Genomic DNA, 17640 nt, shown 5'->3' with positions numbered 1-17640 from the left:
GTCATGAGTAACATATATTTTCTGGAAAGCAACTTCTCTATATACAACTGCTGTTTTTGGAAAGTTGTGATGGAGGTGGGACAGTTTCAACACTGTCCTGTCATCAGCTCTGCTGTAGAGTCACTCAGTGTTTACAGATTGTTTGTTTTTTTTACCACGCCATGCTGCACCAGACGGGTGGAGTTTATCTCCTCAGAGCGGTTCAGAGAGTGAGTCTGGTACATTTCCAACCCAGAGGAGAAGATAACCGTGACTTTTAGATACTGTTCGACCCGGCTCTCCTTCACACACGCCTCGCCTGCTCTGCTGTCGTTTAACAACATCAACTGGGACGTGGTGGGTGGTAAAAGATGCGCTTTCTGGCCTGTGTTTACCAGCTCAGCCAAATTCACTCTGCAAAAGTAGTTTTACTGAGGAAAAATCATCTAAACACTTCAAAACATGGGGAAAAAGGCAATATGCAACTTGCAAAGTGCTTTGAAAATTGAAATTGAATAAAAATATTAAATGGAGTTGTTATTATTTTTAAGCACATTTTTTACTTTTTGATTTTTTATTTGTTTTTATTTATTTGTGCTAATTTTTAGGTACATTTCTTGTAGTTTTTTTAAAAATCTATTTATTTATTTATTTTTGCTGATTTTTAGGTAATTTCTTCCTAAGTTACTCATTACCTTCTTCTCATATTTTTGTAAGAAATTAAGCCAATATGAACATGTGTCAAAGGGTTAATAAAGAGAGGAGGCAACAGTTTATAGACACTGTATTCAAAATCTCTTCACCAAAAGTGCCGTTTGTTGTTATCTGAATCATTTTTTCTTCAGCACATTTGATCTTTCTTTGTTACGCTTCCTCTTGGTACGTCCCTGGAGTTCGATCATGCCATCTTTATGTTTTCTGCATATTTGCCGACAGTGAGTCACTCGAGTAACTCCCCGTCGTAAAGTTTCTCTGCATGAGAGCAGAGCAGCTAACTTTGTGTCTGCAGACCACACCGGCTGCTTTAGCCCAAAACTGAGCGCCCACTTACAGCAACAGGGACATGGCGAGGCTTAAATCAAGCGCTCCTCGGTCTGCTGTAACCCACATTCCTTCCTTCATACTTTTCTTCCACACATCTGCTTAATTTCCGCACCCAAGTTAGAGAAGTTATATTTAACAACTCAGTTTGTTCTTTTGTTATCAGCTTGGGCTGCAAATGACCATCAGTTTAATTTTCGTTTAATCTGTTGATTATTTTTCTCCATCGATTAGTTGTTTGAGCGATAAAATGTCAGAAAATAGTGAATAATGGTCCAAATTTTGCTCAAAGCCCTCAAATGTAAAATGCAAGAAATTTGGAAAAGATGAAAGAAGGAGAGAGAATTATTAGATTTTTTTTAAAGAGGGGGAAATATGAAGTTTTAGTTATCAGTATTATTTTCATTTTTCATTTTTTATGTATGTATAAATATATATTTACATTTTGCTGGTCATTTTATTTTTGGGTTGTTTTTTTTTTCTTTTATGCTATTATTTAGTAATTTTTCCTGTAACTTTTTACTAAGTTTTTGCTCATTTTTGGGTCATTTCTCGTTAAGTTCTCATTGCCAATTTTCTCAGTTCTCTAAGAGAAGATATATTATCAGATTACTTTGCGGTTAATTTAATAGTTTTATTTAGTACTGTTTAATTTTTTAGGATGGAAACCAAATATGATTTTTATGTATTTTTTTCCCCAATTATTCTTTTAGTGTGTAAAATATCCAAAAACGATGGCCCTCACACCTTTCTAGAGCCCAAGCTGATGTGTTCAAATGATTTTCTGTTCACCCAAAAGTCCAAACCCTAAAAATATTCACACAACAAATATTAACATGTAACAAAGGAAATCTGCAAAACTTCTCATTGAAGAAGCTTCAACCAGAGAACAAAAGGCTGCGATTATCAGAATAGTCGTCGATTATTTCTCTTTGTTTCGACTAGTCCTTTCAGCTTTATTGATTTCTTTTTGCTGCACGTTTTATTATCAGTACGCTGCATATTTGCAGACAGTGAGTCACTCTTGAGTAACTCCCCGTCGTAAAGTTTCTCTGCACGAGAGCAGCTAACTTTGCAGACCACACCGACTGCTTTGACCCAAAACTGAGCGTCCATGTTCACCGTTTTCCCTGCAGCTGCTCGGATGTTTAAATGAGAGATCAGAGTGTTTTATCAGACTGCTACTGGACGTAAATAAACGGTGGGTCTGAAGCAGCGCTGTGACTTTAAGAGTCTGATTACCCAGCGTGCTCTCTGCCAGACCTCAGTCTCCACTCTGACTGCCGGCACAATTAAGCACACATGTGGATGGAGACAGAAACAAGAGCAGCCATTTCCAGCCTCAGCACACCCACCGTCCCTTTACTGCTCCTGCCTCCTCGCTGCAGGCACGCAATACATCTTTATTTCAGCCAATCAGAGCCGTCCGCAGCGTGAGAGGGGGGCGGGGCTGAGAGAAAAGTGTGTAACATTTTTCAGTTTTAGACAGTGATGACATTTTTTATTTTTGTTTGCGCTGATTTAAATATAAATCATGCCTGCGTCTACGTAGGACAGAAGTCACTGTGTCTCTAGAAAAACATTGTAGGTACCTCCCAACATAAAAAGATTAGTTTTTATTTATTTCATTATTATAAATTGGTTTACAGTAACAAAAAACTAATAAAATCCAAAACATAAGATCTAAAACTATATAAAATAATTTGAATAATTTCAACAAATATTTGGCTTTAGGAAATGTAACTATTGTTGTACGCGAACACACCGTGAGCTGTCTGTGATTTACTGAGGCGCTCAAAATAACGTCAACATAAACTGGTTAATGACGACCAGCTGCGCTAAAAATCATTCATATACATACACTGACTCGCCTTTACTTACGCTGTAAGTAACTTACTTAACTAGTTAGTCAACAACTTACATACTGATAAAGTCAGATAGTTGCTTACTTACATAGTTAGTTACTTACCTGGTAACTTATTTACCTACTGGCTTAGTTAATTAGTTACTTGCTTAATTACTTACTGACCGTGTAACCTGGATACTTAGTGACAAAGTTAGTAAGTTACTTCATCACTGACTTAGTTACCTACCTATATCGTCTCATATTTACTTAGTTTATAGTCACATAGACTGAGTTAGTTTGTTACTAAGTTACTCACATAAGTTACCGACATGGTTAATTTTGTTACTTACTTAATTACTTACATAGCCACTAATTTATTCCGTTAGTAACTTGTTACTTAAACAGTTGGTTAATTACTTTCTTGTTTAATGTCTTAGTTACGTAGTTACTCGGTAAGTTCATTAGTTAATTAATTTCTTACTACTTACTACCTACTTACTTGCTGACTTACTTTTTACTTAATGACATAGTTATTTAGTCACTTAGATACTTAATTAATCGTATAGCTACTTAATCATTTACCTAGTTTCTCACTGATGTAGTTAGATAATAATTTAGTTAATTACTTACCCACAAAGTCACTCAGTTACTCAGTTTATGACTTTGTCAGGTAGTTTCTTACTTGTTACTTATTCACAAAGTAGCCTACTTACTTGTTAACTGACTTAAGAAGTTACTTGCTTACTTACTGACGTAGTTAACGTTTACTCTTTTACTTTCTTAGCAAATTAGTGACTGACTGAGCGAGTTACAGGCAAACAGCAAGCATTTTCCTGATTAGCTGACTGACTTACAGCTCTTGGCCCTAATGTGGCAGTTTATGTGATTGTTTTATAAAACTCAGTTTTCTTTGTACACACAGAAACTCTAAGCTGGAGTTTTTAACATTTACACACTCATCAAACTATTATATAAAATCTTTTTTTTTGTGTGGAAAGTGCAGTTTCAGTCTGATTGGAGATTTGAAACAAGAAAATGGTGATTAGTGTGGACGCAGTCTGTGGGTTGGTTTTTTAACGTGCGGGCTCGGCTCAGTGTGAGGCAGCTCATCAAAGCGTCGCTGCGAGGCGACATCAGACGATATTTCTTCTTCTTTTTCTTCAGTTATTTTCCTCTGTACGTCTGTCAAACATGAGTCAGAGTCTGCGTTCCTGTCTGCAGAGTCACAGTCACAAACCCGTTAGAGTCTCTGGAGCTCCGTGTCTGAACCACAGCAACAGTTTTTACTTCTGTGCTGGCTGCACAGACAGACAGACAGACAGACTGTTGCCGTGGCGACCAGGCAGCTCAAAGTGTAGCTGTGCAGGTAGTTCATGTCCAGACATGACAACATGCACGTCTGCACAGCTCCCAGTGTTTTTACTTTGAGAGAGAGAGAGAGGGATGAGACAGAAGCGTTTAACACTTGATGTTTAAGAAATAGAAGTTAAAGGAAAGAAGAGAGGGAGGGATTTAAGGAGGACTGGAGATGATTAGAAGAAGGCAGTTAAGGTGGACTGATAACAGAAGGATGAACAGAGCTGCAGGAGGACGGCGAGGGATTAAGACGTCTCTTCTGTGTCTGACTCCCTTTATCTCTGCTCATTTGATAAATATTTTAAAGAATATTTTCTGTTTGATGAAGCTGAATCAATTGATTGTTTGGCAGAAAATCTATTAATTAGCCAAACGTTAATTGTATACTTTAAACATCCTTAACTGTGCTTATCTTCTCTGGTATCATTGTTTTTTTTATCCAATTTTTCATTTATGTTCGACATAACTTGCAGGTATACATCAGCCATTAACCGCTGTCAGTATCACAACAAATATAGATATCAGGACAATAAAAGGTGAATAAATAAACAAAACAGACATTTTACATTTTATTCTTGACCTCCAGTGCTCATACAAGATTCACCATGTTTTGAAAAAACTAATATGTGAAGAAAACAGGGAATTAAAGAGCATGAACAAAAAGAAAGAAATAAACAGATATTTGAGTTAAAAATAGAGTTTCTGTACTAAAGTCATTTAAGAAATGATTTAAAATAGTAATCAAGACCAAACTTTTACATTGATGAATAACACAAACACTCAATTAAAGTAAGAGTCTTTAAAAAGACAGTTAACGAGGATAAATGGATATAATTCAATTAAGTACAAGTAAATAACTTTTTTTCATATATCCTACTCTTTTTAAAGCATCTTTGATGAATAGTACTACATGCTGTTATTGTAATTATTATTATTATTATTATGAAAATTAAATGGAGCAGAGTCCCGTGTATCTGCCTGCTGTGACCTCTGACCCCGATCAGGTTACTTTTGGGTTTTGTGATGTTTTCACAGTCACCATGGAGATTTTAAAATGCCTAAAACATAAAGATTATGACGAGACGCACTCACAGTTGTTGGTGCAGTATTATTAGCCTTGATGCCGTATATGGACCTCCTCCCCCTCCTCCTCCTCCTCCTCCTCCTCCTCCTCCTCCTCCTCCTCCTGTTGTCCTGCTGATAGAGGAGGAATGTTTCACCTCCAGCAGGAGTCACTATAATAAATCTGACCTGAAGTCTGTTCTCTGAGCTCTCCGATCTGTCCCCCAATCCCCGACTGTACAGTGACCATAAATAAAGATCATTAAATGATGTTGCTTCTCTTTGTTTTGCAGTAAAAACTGAAGAACTGAGTGTCTTTGTTTATTTAAAACACAGACAGAAAATCACACTGAGAGATATAAAACTGTTTTTAACTTAAACTCTGGTTTCTCCCTCCAGCTGCAGGTCAGAACCCGGACCACGTGCTGCAGGGGACGGGGGTGAAACCCGAGGCTCGGCGGCCCGGTGAGGACTCGACCATTGCGCCCGAGGACGCCGCCCGGTTCCTCAGCTGCTACTGCTCCGGACACTGTCCAGAGGACGCCACCAACAACACCTGCCAGTGAGTAGAGACGGCGGTGAATCTCTGGTAGACAGTCAGGGTGCAGGGCGATGGAAACGGTGGAATCGCAGCTGATCAGCCACAGAAAGTTAAAATCATTGTTATTGATCCATAACGACGAATCTGTGTCTCCTCAGGACCAACGGTCAGTGTTTCGCCATCATCGAGGAGGATGAGCACGGTGAGGCCATCCTCACCTCCGGATGCATGAAGTATGAAGGCTCACACTTCCAGTGCAAGGTACACACACACACACACACACACACACACACACACACACACACACACACACACTGAAGTTTGTGTTTACATGCACAGATTAAATCAGATGTTTACATCTTTACTCGTCATCATAATTAAGCTCAATATAAAAAGCATGTACTTTCTTTTTTTTAAAACAAGATATATTATTTGACATAATAATTTAATAATAAAACTTTACGCACAGATGAAAATAGTCACACATCAGCAACTGAAGAGTCTTTTTTTTGTCATCTTTGTCTCTCAGAAACAGAATTCAGTCGTCTGTTGAAGTAAATAATTTAGCGGTTCTTCTTTCATTTCGTTCTTGAGATTAATTTTGGGGCTTTTAAGTATAAGATGAATTTATCAAGTGTCTCAGAATCACAGCAAGCAGCAGCGCAGTGCAGCCTGAGGCGAGCTGCCATGTAATATCTAAGGAAAGCTGCAGCAGCCGCTCCGAGCTGCACTTGTTGGATGCTGCAGCCGAGTGTGGCACAAAAGCTGGGGATAGTTTAACTTTCAGCGTCAACTCTGAGAGTTTTTGTCCTGTTTGGAGTTGTTTCCTCCTCCTGGCAAATAAAAGCTCGGCTCTGTTATATCACACTGTGTCAGGGAGGCTTCATCGATTGATCGTGCGATTGTTTTGATTGACAGGACTCTCCCAACGCTCAGACCAGGAGGACGATCGAGTGCTGCAACACCGACTTCTGCAACAGAGACCTGCAGCCCACCCTCCCCCCTCAGCCTCCCGCAGGTAACACTCACGCTCCCCCCGACAGCTGCTGCAGGTGTTTGATCGTCAGGTGAGAGCAGAGTTAAGCTCCGCTGTTTTGTTTTCCAGAAGGAAGCCCCCACTGGCTGGCCTTCCTCATCTCCATGACGGTCTGCTGCTGCACTCTGATCTGCGTCACCGTCGTCTGTTACTACAGGTACGACTTCAGCGTACCTCAGTCACAGCTATTTTTTACTATATTACTGCATACTGTATTTATTGATATACAATCTAAAAGGAATTCAACACATTTAATTACATAATGTGAAAACCTGCAGCTGCCATAGAAGTGACTGTAGCTGTTAATAAATTAGTATTCTATATTTAGAAATTTAACTCTGTGTGTGTGTGTGTGTGTGTGTGTGTGTGTGTGTCAGGTATAAGTGGCAGAGTGAGCGTCAGCGGTATCACAAGGATCTGGAGCAGGAGGTCTTCATCCCTGCTGGAGAGTCTCTCAAAGACCTCATTCACCAATCACAGAGCTCCGGCAGCGGCTCCGGGCTCCCCCTGCTGGTGAGGACACAACACTGCATTGGGAGGACACTTAACAAAAATTACATAATATGATTTGCAAACATATAGATACATACATGGGACTTCTGCAGAAGAAACGTCTGATCAGTTCAAATTTAGGAGAAAAATGTGGACACTTTTATTCCTCTGAAGTTAGACTCAACACTCAATTCTGTGTCCAGTGATCCAATCAGACGCTTTTTAGACACTAATTATTATTTTCTGAATTTCGCAGTTTGATGGCCAGATTTATGCAGAAACTAAAACTGAAAATAATTTGTCTCCTTTAAACAATTTGTTGATGTTTTTTAATATCAGCAAGTGTTTTATAAATTGATGACGCAGTACTTAAGTGTATAAAAATGTCCACGTTCCTCCACAAAATCTGTATTTTTATTAACAAACCAAAGTTCTTAATGCTGCATATAAACTGTCTGAATGAAACACAGTTTAATCTTTTTACACGAGGAACTTTGCAAATTCTCTTCAGGCAAAGCGAAAAAGGTTAAAGGTTAAGAAGTCTATTGAAAATGACCCAAAAATGTGTTTTCTGTACTTTTTTGGGGAGGGGGTGGGATTATAAATTAAATTATAAATAGATAAATTAGATTATAAATAAAAGTAGGACTGCAGCAAAGACTTATTTTCCTTATTCATTATTCTGCTGATTATTTTCAAAATTAACTGATTTTCCTTTAACATATCAGAAACTAGTGACTTCAGATGTTTGTTGGTCAACAGTCTAAAACATATTTAATTTGTAGTGATATAACAGGAAAAAAAAGAACAACCTTGCACCGAACAAGCACATATTAAGCGTCAATATTAATCAGTTATCGATATATTTGTACCATAATAATCTAATTGTTTCAGCGCTTAAAAAAAGATGTCGGGACTATTTTAAGTGAAAGTGCTTCACTTTCTTGTTTCTGTCATTTTTTTAATTTTATTTCGTGCACTCGTTATTTTAATGAATTTGAGGTAAATCAGCAGCTGAGATTCGACTCAAATCCGACAAAAAAAAACAATATCACTAAACCCCAACTTGTTGTTCTCTCGCCCGCTCAGGTGCAGCGGACGATCGCCAAGCAGATCCAGATGGTCCGTCAGATCGGTAAGGGGAGGTACGGCGAGGTGTGGCTGGGCCGCTGGAGGGGAGAGAAGGTGGCCGTCAAAGTCTTCTTCACCCGCGAGGAAGCCAGCTGGTTCAGAGAGACAGAGATCTACCAGACGGTCCTGATGAGACACGAAAACATCCTCGGTAACAAAGCACATCCCACTTCACTGATCGTCATTATCGGGCGCAAACCCCGCATCTCCACATTTCCCTGTTTTCTGAAATGATGAATGAAATATATTTAAAACGCTTGTGACCAAAACTCCTTTCTCCATGGGATCCTTTTAAAAAACACAGTGTTTTTTTTTCGAATTCCTGAAAAATAGCAATTTCGGAGATCGGAGGTTTGTGCCCGACAGCAGCGATACACAGCAGGTTCTGTCAGAGCGAGTACAAAGTCGAGAGAAGTAACAAAACTCAATAAAACTGTGAGCTCAGAGCGACAGACGAAGACTGCAGGACTCCAGGACCGATCAATACCGCCATTGATTTTTAATTTGGTTGATGATTTAAAACTAATGACGGCGTCGCCTGTCGTCTGATGGGACGCGACGACGACACGCTGCTCAGGCTATGATCCGTCCTCGCTCCCCAGAGTGCACTGGACAGAAAACTGAACCTGACGGACCTAAAATTTAGTTTAAGTGAGTCGTGTGGCTCAGAAATCCAACAAAATCGGGCTCACATCGTAAAGTGTGTGAGGAGCCTTTATTGTGAAGTCTTAATATAGAAATAAAGAGATATTAAACACATGATTTAAATACTGTTTAACAGGGTAGAATTATAGAAATAACATTTAAAATCAAATAAAAGGAAATATAAATAAACTCAGTCCTTAAATCTCATATTATCACATATTTTAAGCTGCAGCCGAAGGTACTGATGACCTTCGGTCAGAGAAAATTAAATATTTTAGGGTTCCTGTGGTCAAGAAAAACCTGGAAAAGTTTGCAAAAAGCAATTTTCAGGTCTGGATAACTAAATAATCCCTGAAAGTTTTGGAAAATTCATGAAATTTTGTTTCAAGTGGAAAGACCATTGGTGTAAATATTGGTGATTTAAAGAAAAACAGATCAGATTTTTTTTTTTTTAATATTAAGAAAAAAAAGCCATTTTTCCTTTAACCAAACATTTTTAAAGAAACAAGAACCAAAATTTCTAAAGAAAAATGACATTTTCAGTTTCATTTTGGTCTCAAAGTCATAGAAATTCTCGCAGTTTTTACGAGTGTTTCCTCGTCCGCGGAGGTCTGACCCATCAATCATGTCTCTCCGGCCTGCAGGCTTCATCGCGGCCGACATCAAAGGCACCGGCGCCTTCACGCAGCTCTTCCTCATCACCGACTACCACGAGAACGGCTCTCTGTACGACTACCTCAAGCTGACCACGCTGGACACGCAGACTCTGCTGCGGCTGGCGTACTCCGCCGCCTGCGGCCTCTGCCACCTGCACACGGAGATCTACGGCACGCAGGGCAAGCCGGCCATCGCCCACCGAGACCTGAAGAGCAAGAACATCCTGATCAAGAAGAACGGCACCTGCTGCATCGCCGACCTCGGCCTCGCCGTCAAGTTCAACAGGTACGCCGTCACGCTGTGGACATGTTGAAACTGTCCTCACCGTATACACTACAGTGACATCTGCATGTGACTGACAGCGCTGTTTTTTGCGTTGCCATAGTGACACTAACGAGGTGGACGTCCCTCTGAGCACACGGGTGGGGACGAGGCGCTACATGGCCCCCGAGGTCCTGGACGAGAGCCTCAACAAGAACCACTTCCAGGCCTACATCATGGCCGACATGTACAGCTACGGCCTCGTCATCTGGGAGATGGCGAGACGCTGCGTCACCGGAGGTACACACACACACACACACACACACACACACACACACACACACACAAACTGTGTTTTACAGACATTAGACTGCACGGGTGTTCCTGATAAAGTGGACACTGAGTGTATGCTCATACATTTTTTTTAGATATTAACCAAAAATAGACTCAATAAAGTTTTTTTGAACTCCTGTAAGCCCGGTTTTTACTGCATTAAATGTAAAGCTGCAACAATTAGTCGATCTACACAAAATTAACTGGCAACTATTGGCGTAGATTGAACATTAGGATATTTTGAAAGGCTAATTAAACAAAACAAGATAACTAAGACGATGTAGCCTCTGAAAATTTGTGACTTTTTCAAGTTTTTTTAAAAATATTTTAGACTACTGTTGATTATTTTTGTCATATATTGTAAAAATATCGGGAAAAAAAATGGCTTGCCGTCTTCTCAGAGGCCACTGTGATGACCTCGGTCTGCTCGTTTTGTCGTACCAATAACTTGATTTTTTTTTGTTTTTTTAATTTACTGTGACATATAACCAAAAAAGCATCAAACAGTCTAAGAATCTGAAACCGGAGAATATTTGGATCTTTTTTTTTTTGCTTGAAAAACACAATTTGACAAATTGTTGCAGCTCTAATTGAAAATCATCATCAGAGAATAATTGTTAGTTGCAGCATTAATTTAGTGTCATAAGACATTTCTGTCGGTTATTTTAGTGTGAATACTCAGCTGTGATTGGCCAGTGAAAATATTCAAATATTTCAGAGTAAACCAGCATGAAGAAGTACTCCAGTCAGTTTTTAGATTTATTAAGTGGCTCCACTTGCTGGTGAAAATATGTTACTGCAGACAGTCCTGAACATCTATCCCCATCTGAATATTTTTTTTTTTTTTAATTAATTAATTTAATTAATTAATTTAAATAGCTAAGGAAAGTTACGATGGCTCAACCTTAAATTATCAATGTTAAAATAATTGGATTTATTTATATAATGCAATATTATATATTATTTATATAATTTAATGTATATTTATTTACCTTTTTAAGATATTTTGTAAACCTTTTTTTCTATCATTTTTTTCTTCTTTTTTTGCTAAATTTCATACAATTAACAAAGGATTAATAATATTATATAATATTAACATTTTCCGTAAATTGTTTTTTAATTTTCATTGTCTTTCTTTATTATTTGTGATGCTTCTTGTCTTGTCATGGACACAACGAGATATTTAAATATTTAATAAAGACTCGATGACATAAATGTGCCAGAAAAGTTAACCGTTTCACAATTTTCTGACATTTTACGTATCAAACAGTTTGTATATTATTCAACAAAGTATTAACAGTGAAAAACAGCCTTTTTAATAATTTTGCTGTGATATTCTTTGTAATCTTGTTAGAACAGAAGTGATCCGGATGAAGGAGAAAAAAAGTCCGTCTCAGTGAGAAAATGTGTCCTCGGGTGAGTTAACGTCTCTGTGTCTCCTCTCAGGTATCGTGGAGGACTACCAGCTGCCGTACTACGAGATGGTGCCCTCCGACCCGTCTTACGAGGACATGCTGGAGGTGGTTTGTGTCAAAGGACTGAGACCGACCGTGTCCAACCGCTGGAACAGTGACGAGGTGACGCTCAACATTCAGACGTCGATCATTTATAAACGCAGACACAGATTTTTTACATATGATTTATTTATGAGATTTTCAAGAAATTTTCATACAAAACTTCAAAAACACAATGTGTAAGGCCGTACACGTCCACAAGAGATAAAACTGGTGGAAAACTAGACAAATAATACAGCAAAGCAAGGTTGTTTGTAGAGACAGTGACAGAAAAAATGCATGGGACAAGCAGTGTAGTCGTAAAAGGTAATCATAAATAATAACTACAAGGACAACAACAGCAACAGGAAATAAGAAAACAAAAACAAACATAAAGACAAATAAACAAACAAAGACACAGATTTACCTACAAAATAAAGTATTAATACCACACTGAATACTCACAGCCTCACTTAATGATAAAATAGCTGAATTTAACTTTTCAGCATGACAGTGTCTAAAAATGACTTCACCGATATTATATTTATTATATTTATTTATTTATATTTGTGCACTTTATTCCAAACGTGTCTGACGAGAATCGAGGACACAGTCTGTCCGAGGTTTCATATCCGCTTTGTCTGCCCGAAGTCGTTTAAAGTGGACTTTTTATCCAGTTTTCAGCCACGTTTCTACGATACGCTTTCAGATCTGAGTCATTTTTCACTATGAAGGATTCACGTCAGTGACGCCCAACTTGCTTTGTTTTGGGGCCACTTTTGCAAATTGACAGGAGGCCGGGGGCCAATCGCAGCAGCCCCGTACACGAGTCTGGGACTTTATCATGTTTCTAGGACTGTAGAAGGTTTCAAGGATTTTGGGACATTTCTAGGCTTTCAGGACAATTCTTGGATTTTTAGAGCATTTCCAGGATATGAGGACATTTCCAGGATATGAGGACATTTCTAGGATTTCATGATGAGAATTTTAGGACATTTGTAGGTTTCTTGGATATTTTTGCAGTTTTAGGACATTTCTAAAATTTTGGGACATTTTGAGGATTTTAGGACATTTTGAGCATTTTAGGACATTTTGAGGTTTTAAGGGCGTTCCAAGGATTTTAGGATGTTTCTGGGCGTGTCTAGGACTTGTACTGTCTCTAACTCTGTGTGTGTGTGTGTGTGTGTGTGTGTGTGTGTGTGTGTGTGTGTGTGTGTGTGTGTGTGTGTGTGTGTGTGTGTGTGTGTGTGTGTGTTGTCCTCGTGTCTCCTCAGTGTCTCCGGGCGATGCTGAAGCTGATGTCAGAGTGCTGGGCTCATAACCCCGCCTCCCGCCTCACCATCCTCAGAGTGAAGAAGACGCTCGCCAAGATGGTGGAGTCCCAGGACATCAAGATCTGACGCCTCCCTCTTCCTCCATCTTCAGTCGCTCCAGAAACAACTGTGGACTCCTTCCTCCACCTCCTCCTCCTCCTCCAGCTCTTCCTCCCACCTGAACCCACTCAACCGGATTGGACCGGATCAGGCTCCTTCTTCACCAGGAGGAGGAAGAGGAGGAGGAGGTGGTAAATAATAAAGGACCCGATCAGGGCTGAACTGCGCATCTCCTCCTCCTCCTCTATCTTCAGTCGCTTTGGAAACGAACTTGGGAGTCTTTGGTCCTCCTCCTCCTCCTCTTCTTCATCCCACCTGAACCCACTCAACCGGATCAGACCAAATCAGTTTGTCATGAGGAGGAAGAGGAGGAGAAGTTGGGAGATACTAAAGGACCTGTTTGAGGACAGAACTTCGCACCTCCTTCACCTCCTCCTCCTCCTCCATCTTTAGTCTGTCTGGAAACACACAAACGGTCCCTCCGCCTCCTCCTCCCTAATCTTTGGTTCCGGAAACAAATGTGGACTCCCTCCTCCTCCTCCTGCTGCTCCTCCTCCTCCATCTTCAGTCACTTTGGAAACGAACACAGACTCCTTCCTCGACCTCCTCCTCCCCCATCTTCAGTCAGTCTTGAAACAAACGTGGAGTCCTTCCTCCTCCTGTTGCTCCTCCTCCTCCTCCATCTTCAGTCTTTCTGAACAAACGTGGAGTCGCTCCTCCTCCTCCTCCTCTGTCTGTGCTGAGTGGCTCGTCAGGAGCGAGACAGCCGGGTTTGACGCTTTCTGTGAAAGCCAAACGAGACGATAAAGACATTTTTAATGACGGTGGCGAGAGGAGGCGGGGCGGGGAGGAGCTGCTGGCGCTCGTCGTGAACGAACACGGGAGCCGCGGCGTCACCTTCCTCCACTTCTGCCTGTTTCAAAAACGCTTAAAAATGCCAATTTTTTGTTTTGTTTTTGTTCATTTCTCTTCAGGACTGAGTTCTCCTGCCATATTGAAATATATCTCCACTCTAAAAAGTAGAGTTAATTATAAAAAGGTACTATTATAATATGTGAATTTAAACGTGTAAATAAATGTTATCGTTAGATGCCGTGCCTACTCATGAGAGGATTATTAAATAAACCAGAACACTGTGCTGCAGTGGTGTTGACGTCCAGCCGACTCCTCAGAGACGATAACGGGAGTCACCACGGAGACGTCTACCGTCCTGTCTGTCTGTCTGTCCACATCCTGTCTGTGTGTCCTTATCTTGTCCGTCTGTCTGTCTGTCTGTCTGTCATGAGATGATCGGTTATAAAGAGGCGGAGCTGCTCTGGTGGCACAAAGAAATCTGATTGGTTGAGCTAAACCTCAGTGGGCGGAGCAAAACGACTCGAGTGTCGGTTCTAATCAAGACTTGCAGATCTGATCACAAAAAATAACAAATCGATCATGTTTTATATCGAGTTTCTCTGTGGGCCGACGTAGAAGTCGTCCTGCGTCCCTCGACAAATAACCTACGGGATTTTTCCGTTGGATTTTGGATTATTGCAGAAAATAAGATCTGTGACAAAAAGAGAAGTTTATGATACAGGTGTAGTTCAGTAAGATAATCTTCACGTTTGAACATCACTGTGACTTTTTAAATCTTAAATATAGTTGGCAGAAGTAAAAAGCGCCGACATTCGGCTACATTATTCTACAAACCCGTAAAATAACAGATGATGTTCTGTTTTTCCAGTTTCCGGCTGTGATAAATGGTGTCATTTCTTGTGATTTTTTTTTCAAAGAAAAGGTTTTCTTTAAAAATGAAAAAAAAAAGAAAAGTACCTTTTTTTTTCTTTAAAATCGACAAAATCAATTAAAAGAAAACCAAAATGCCCAAAATTCCAAAATGATAATTTCCCAGTGGTAATTTGTGTTTTTACATTTACAGCTATGATAAATGGTGTTTTTTTTGGGTGATTAAAAAAAAATCTTTTTTTTTTTTTTTTTTATAGATATAACCAAAAATGGTTAAAGAAAGAGGCCATTTTTTTTAAATCGCCCAAAAAATCAAATGAAAAAAAAAAGAAAAGAAAAAAATTGACATAATTAAAGAACAAAAATCCTTCCTCGCAGTAAAAGAATGCAGCAAAATACATCCATTTAAAGCTGCATATCCCCAAAAACCAACATAACAAAACATAAGTCCCTCGGCTCGTCGGGTACTAATTGGTTTGTCAAAACTTGGACCGCTAACGATAAATTAGCATCATTCGCTGATGTTTTAACTCGTCCAATCAGAGTTTTTCAGTCTGTTGAAGATTCATTTATTCTAAAATAAGAGTTACTTCATCCTACAGTAAGTTAAAATAAGGATTTATTTGCATTTTTGGGACAAAACTTTTGTAACAAGAATATTTGGGAAATTAGTCCAGTCAGCGTAGCTTAGCACAAAGACTGAAGAAGAGGGAAACTTTTGGTTTAGCTCCATAAAAAATGTGTATTTATGTGCGCTATCTGGTTTATTGAACAGGTGTAAAAAAAAAAAAGAAAAAAGAAAAGAAATGTAAAAATGAATCATTTTAGTTAGCACTGGAGCTATTTGGAGCTAGGCTAGCAGTTTCCCTTTGCTTCCAGTCTTTGTGCTAAGCTAGGCTAAACACACCGCTCTGTACTGAACACAGAGACTCACGAAAAAGTTGAACTGTTCCTTTAAACTGTTGGTTTTCTCTCTTCAGCAGCAGGATGACGTGCGCGTGTGTGTGTGAGTCAGTGTGTGTGTGTGTGTGTGTGTGTGAAGCGAACCGTTCATACAGTTCATATTTAAGAGCAGTAACTTTAGTGTTTTTTCTCTGTAATAAATATGCAAGAAAAACTCCCCGTATAGGAATAATCTCTAATATGTAAATCTTTAATGTTTTTTTGTTTTGGTGTTGTTGTTGTTGTTTTGTACAGCATCTGGTTCGGTGCCTTATGAGTTTACCAAGGAAATGAAAAACTCTGTATACAGTCTGTCCAATGTAACGATTTTTAAGTAAATAACCTTATTTTAGTACACAAGCTCACAGCGTCCACTCTGCTTCTTTCACCTTTGTTTTGTTTTGTTTTGTTTTGTTTTGTTTTGTTTTGTTTTGTTTTGTTTTGTTTTGTTTTGTTTTGTTTTGTTTTGTTTTGTTTTGTGACTTGCAGAAGCTCAAAAGAAAAGAAAAAAGTATGTAAAATCAGCAGCAGATTAAAAATGTGGACAAAATAATAAGATTTAATGTCATAAATTTTATTAAAAAAACAGTTAAAGAATCTTTGTGATTAAAAAAAAGTCAAAATTTGATACAAAAAAATTGTCAGATGCTCAAATTTTGACTAATCTTTACTTGCAAAAAATATAATTTGAATTAGTTTTATAGACATTCAAATTAAGAAAATAAGTAAATGTAAGAATTGTCAGCAGTAGATTTCAAATTGGGTCAAAATGCAGATTTTCAATGTCATGAATAAAATAAAAAGACAGGTTATTTTAATTTGCGATGATCAGATTGTCAAATCTTTACTTGCAAATGCAAAATATAAATTTAATTTATCTCAATTAATTCATCAAAAAAATTGTAAGAAAAAAAAGAAGTGAAGGTTAGTTCTGTCACACCACAAAGGTTTGATCCCAATAATGCTTCAGGGATAAATTTGTTGATTTTGATGTCACAAATTAAATTTAAAAATCACAGTCTTGACACTTTCAAGGTCAATTATGTGACAAAGTAAAACCTAGGAGAAAAATTTTGACTAATGTTTACTTGCAAGATTAAATTTTCATCAATTGTCTGTCAATCAAACAATCTGACATTAGTTATATATATTTATATATATATATATATATATATATATATATATATATATATATATATATATATATATATATATATATATCTTAAACAATAACCTTTAATATATAAATTCAGTTGTCGGATAGTTGAGAGGACGGTTCAACATGTTCGTGATGAAATGTTTCACTTTGATTCTGCAGGTTTTTTCCGAACTGTCTGAACGTCCCACAGCTTCACCTGCCGGACAAACGGAGACACGTCGTCTCACAGACACGAGGACCAGGCGGGAAAGTCTGAGGTCAGTTTAAATCAGGGATACTGAACTTATTTTTGCAAAAAGACAGGCGGTCAGGGGCCAGTTGCAGCAGCTACATACATGTTTCTAGGATTTAAAGACATTTTTAGGATTTTAGGACATGGGGGTCTTAGCTAGGACCTCTGTGGGGTCACTGGGCCCCCTAATGGGGGCCAAATGATGCAGAAAATCTGTTTTTGGTGGTATTGGGGTTAACGCTGAAATAAAACTGAATGGTGTTGAAACTGAAAACATATTTTGGGGATTATAGATCAGAAACTCTGCTGGAAGCCCCAGAACTACCTAAATCTGTT

General features: G+C 38.7%; 1 protein-coding gene across 2 annotated transcripts in view; it reads left to right on the top strand.

Moving 5' to 3' along the window:
* bmpr1aa (bone morphogenetic protein receptor type 1Aa) overlaps positions 1-16273 on the top strand; it is a 64362-nt gene extending 48089 nt beyond the window's left edge. The window contains exons 4-13 of one of the 2 annotated variants that reach the window (XM_088086283.1): positions 5684-5846; positions 5984-6086; positions 6744-6843; positions 6934-7018; positions 7239-7374; positions 8443-8635; positions 9774-10071; positions 10172-10347; positions 11827-11957; positions 13148-16273. In XM_088086283.1, the coding sequence (XP_087942409.1) occupies positions 5684-5846; positions 5984-6086; positions 6744-6843; positions 6934-7018; positions 7239-7374; positions 8443-8635; positions 9774-10071; positions 10172-10347; positions 11827-11957; positions 13148-13273 (1511 nt within the window). In that variant the 3' untranslated portion in view covers positions 13274-16273. Of the gene's footprint in view, positions 1-5683; positions 5847-5983; positions 6087-6743; positions 6844-6930; positions 7019-7238; positions 7375-8442; positions 8636-9773; positions 10072-10171; positions 10348-11826; positions 11958-13147 lie in introns of both variants that reach the window. The other variant, XM_042501610.2, reaches the window with a different exon arrangement.
* Positions 16274-17640: the final 1367 nt, after the last annotated feature.

Source organism: Plectropomus leopardus, chromosome 13 (assembly GCF_026936395.1).
Source record: "Plectropomus leopardus strain MGB_pleo_1.0 chromosome 13, ASM2693639v1, whole genome shotgun sequence".
NCBI classification, from domain to species: Eukaryota; Metazoa; Chordata; class Actinopteri; order Perciformes; family Serranidae; genus Plectropomus; species Plectropomus leopardus.
This window is presented reverse-complemented; position numbering and strand designations above follow the sequence as displayed.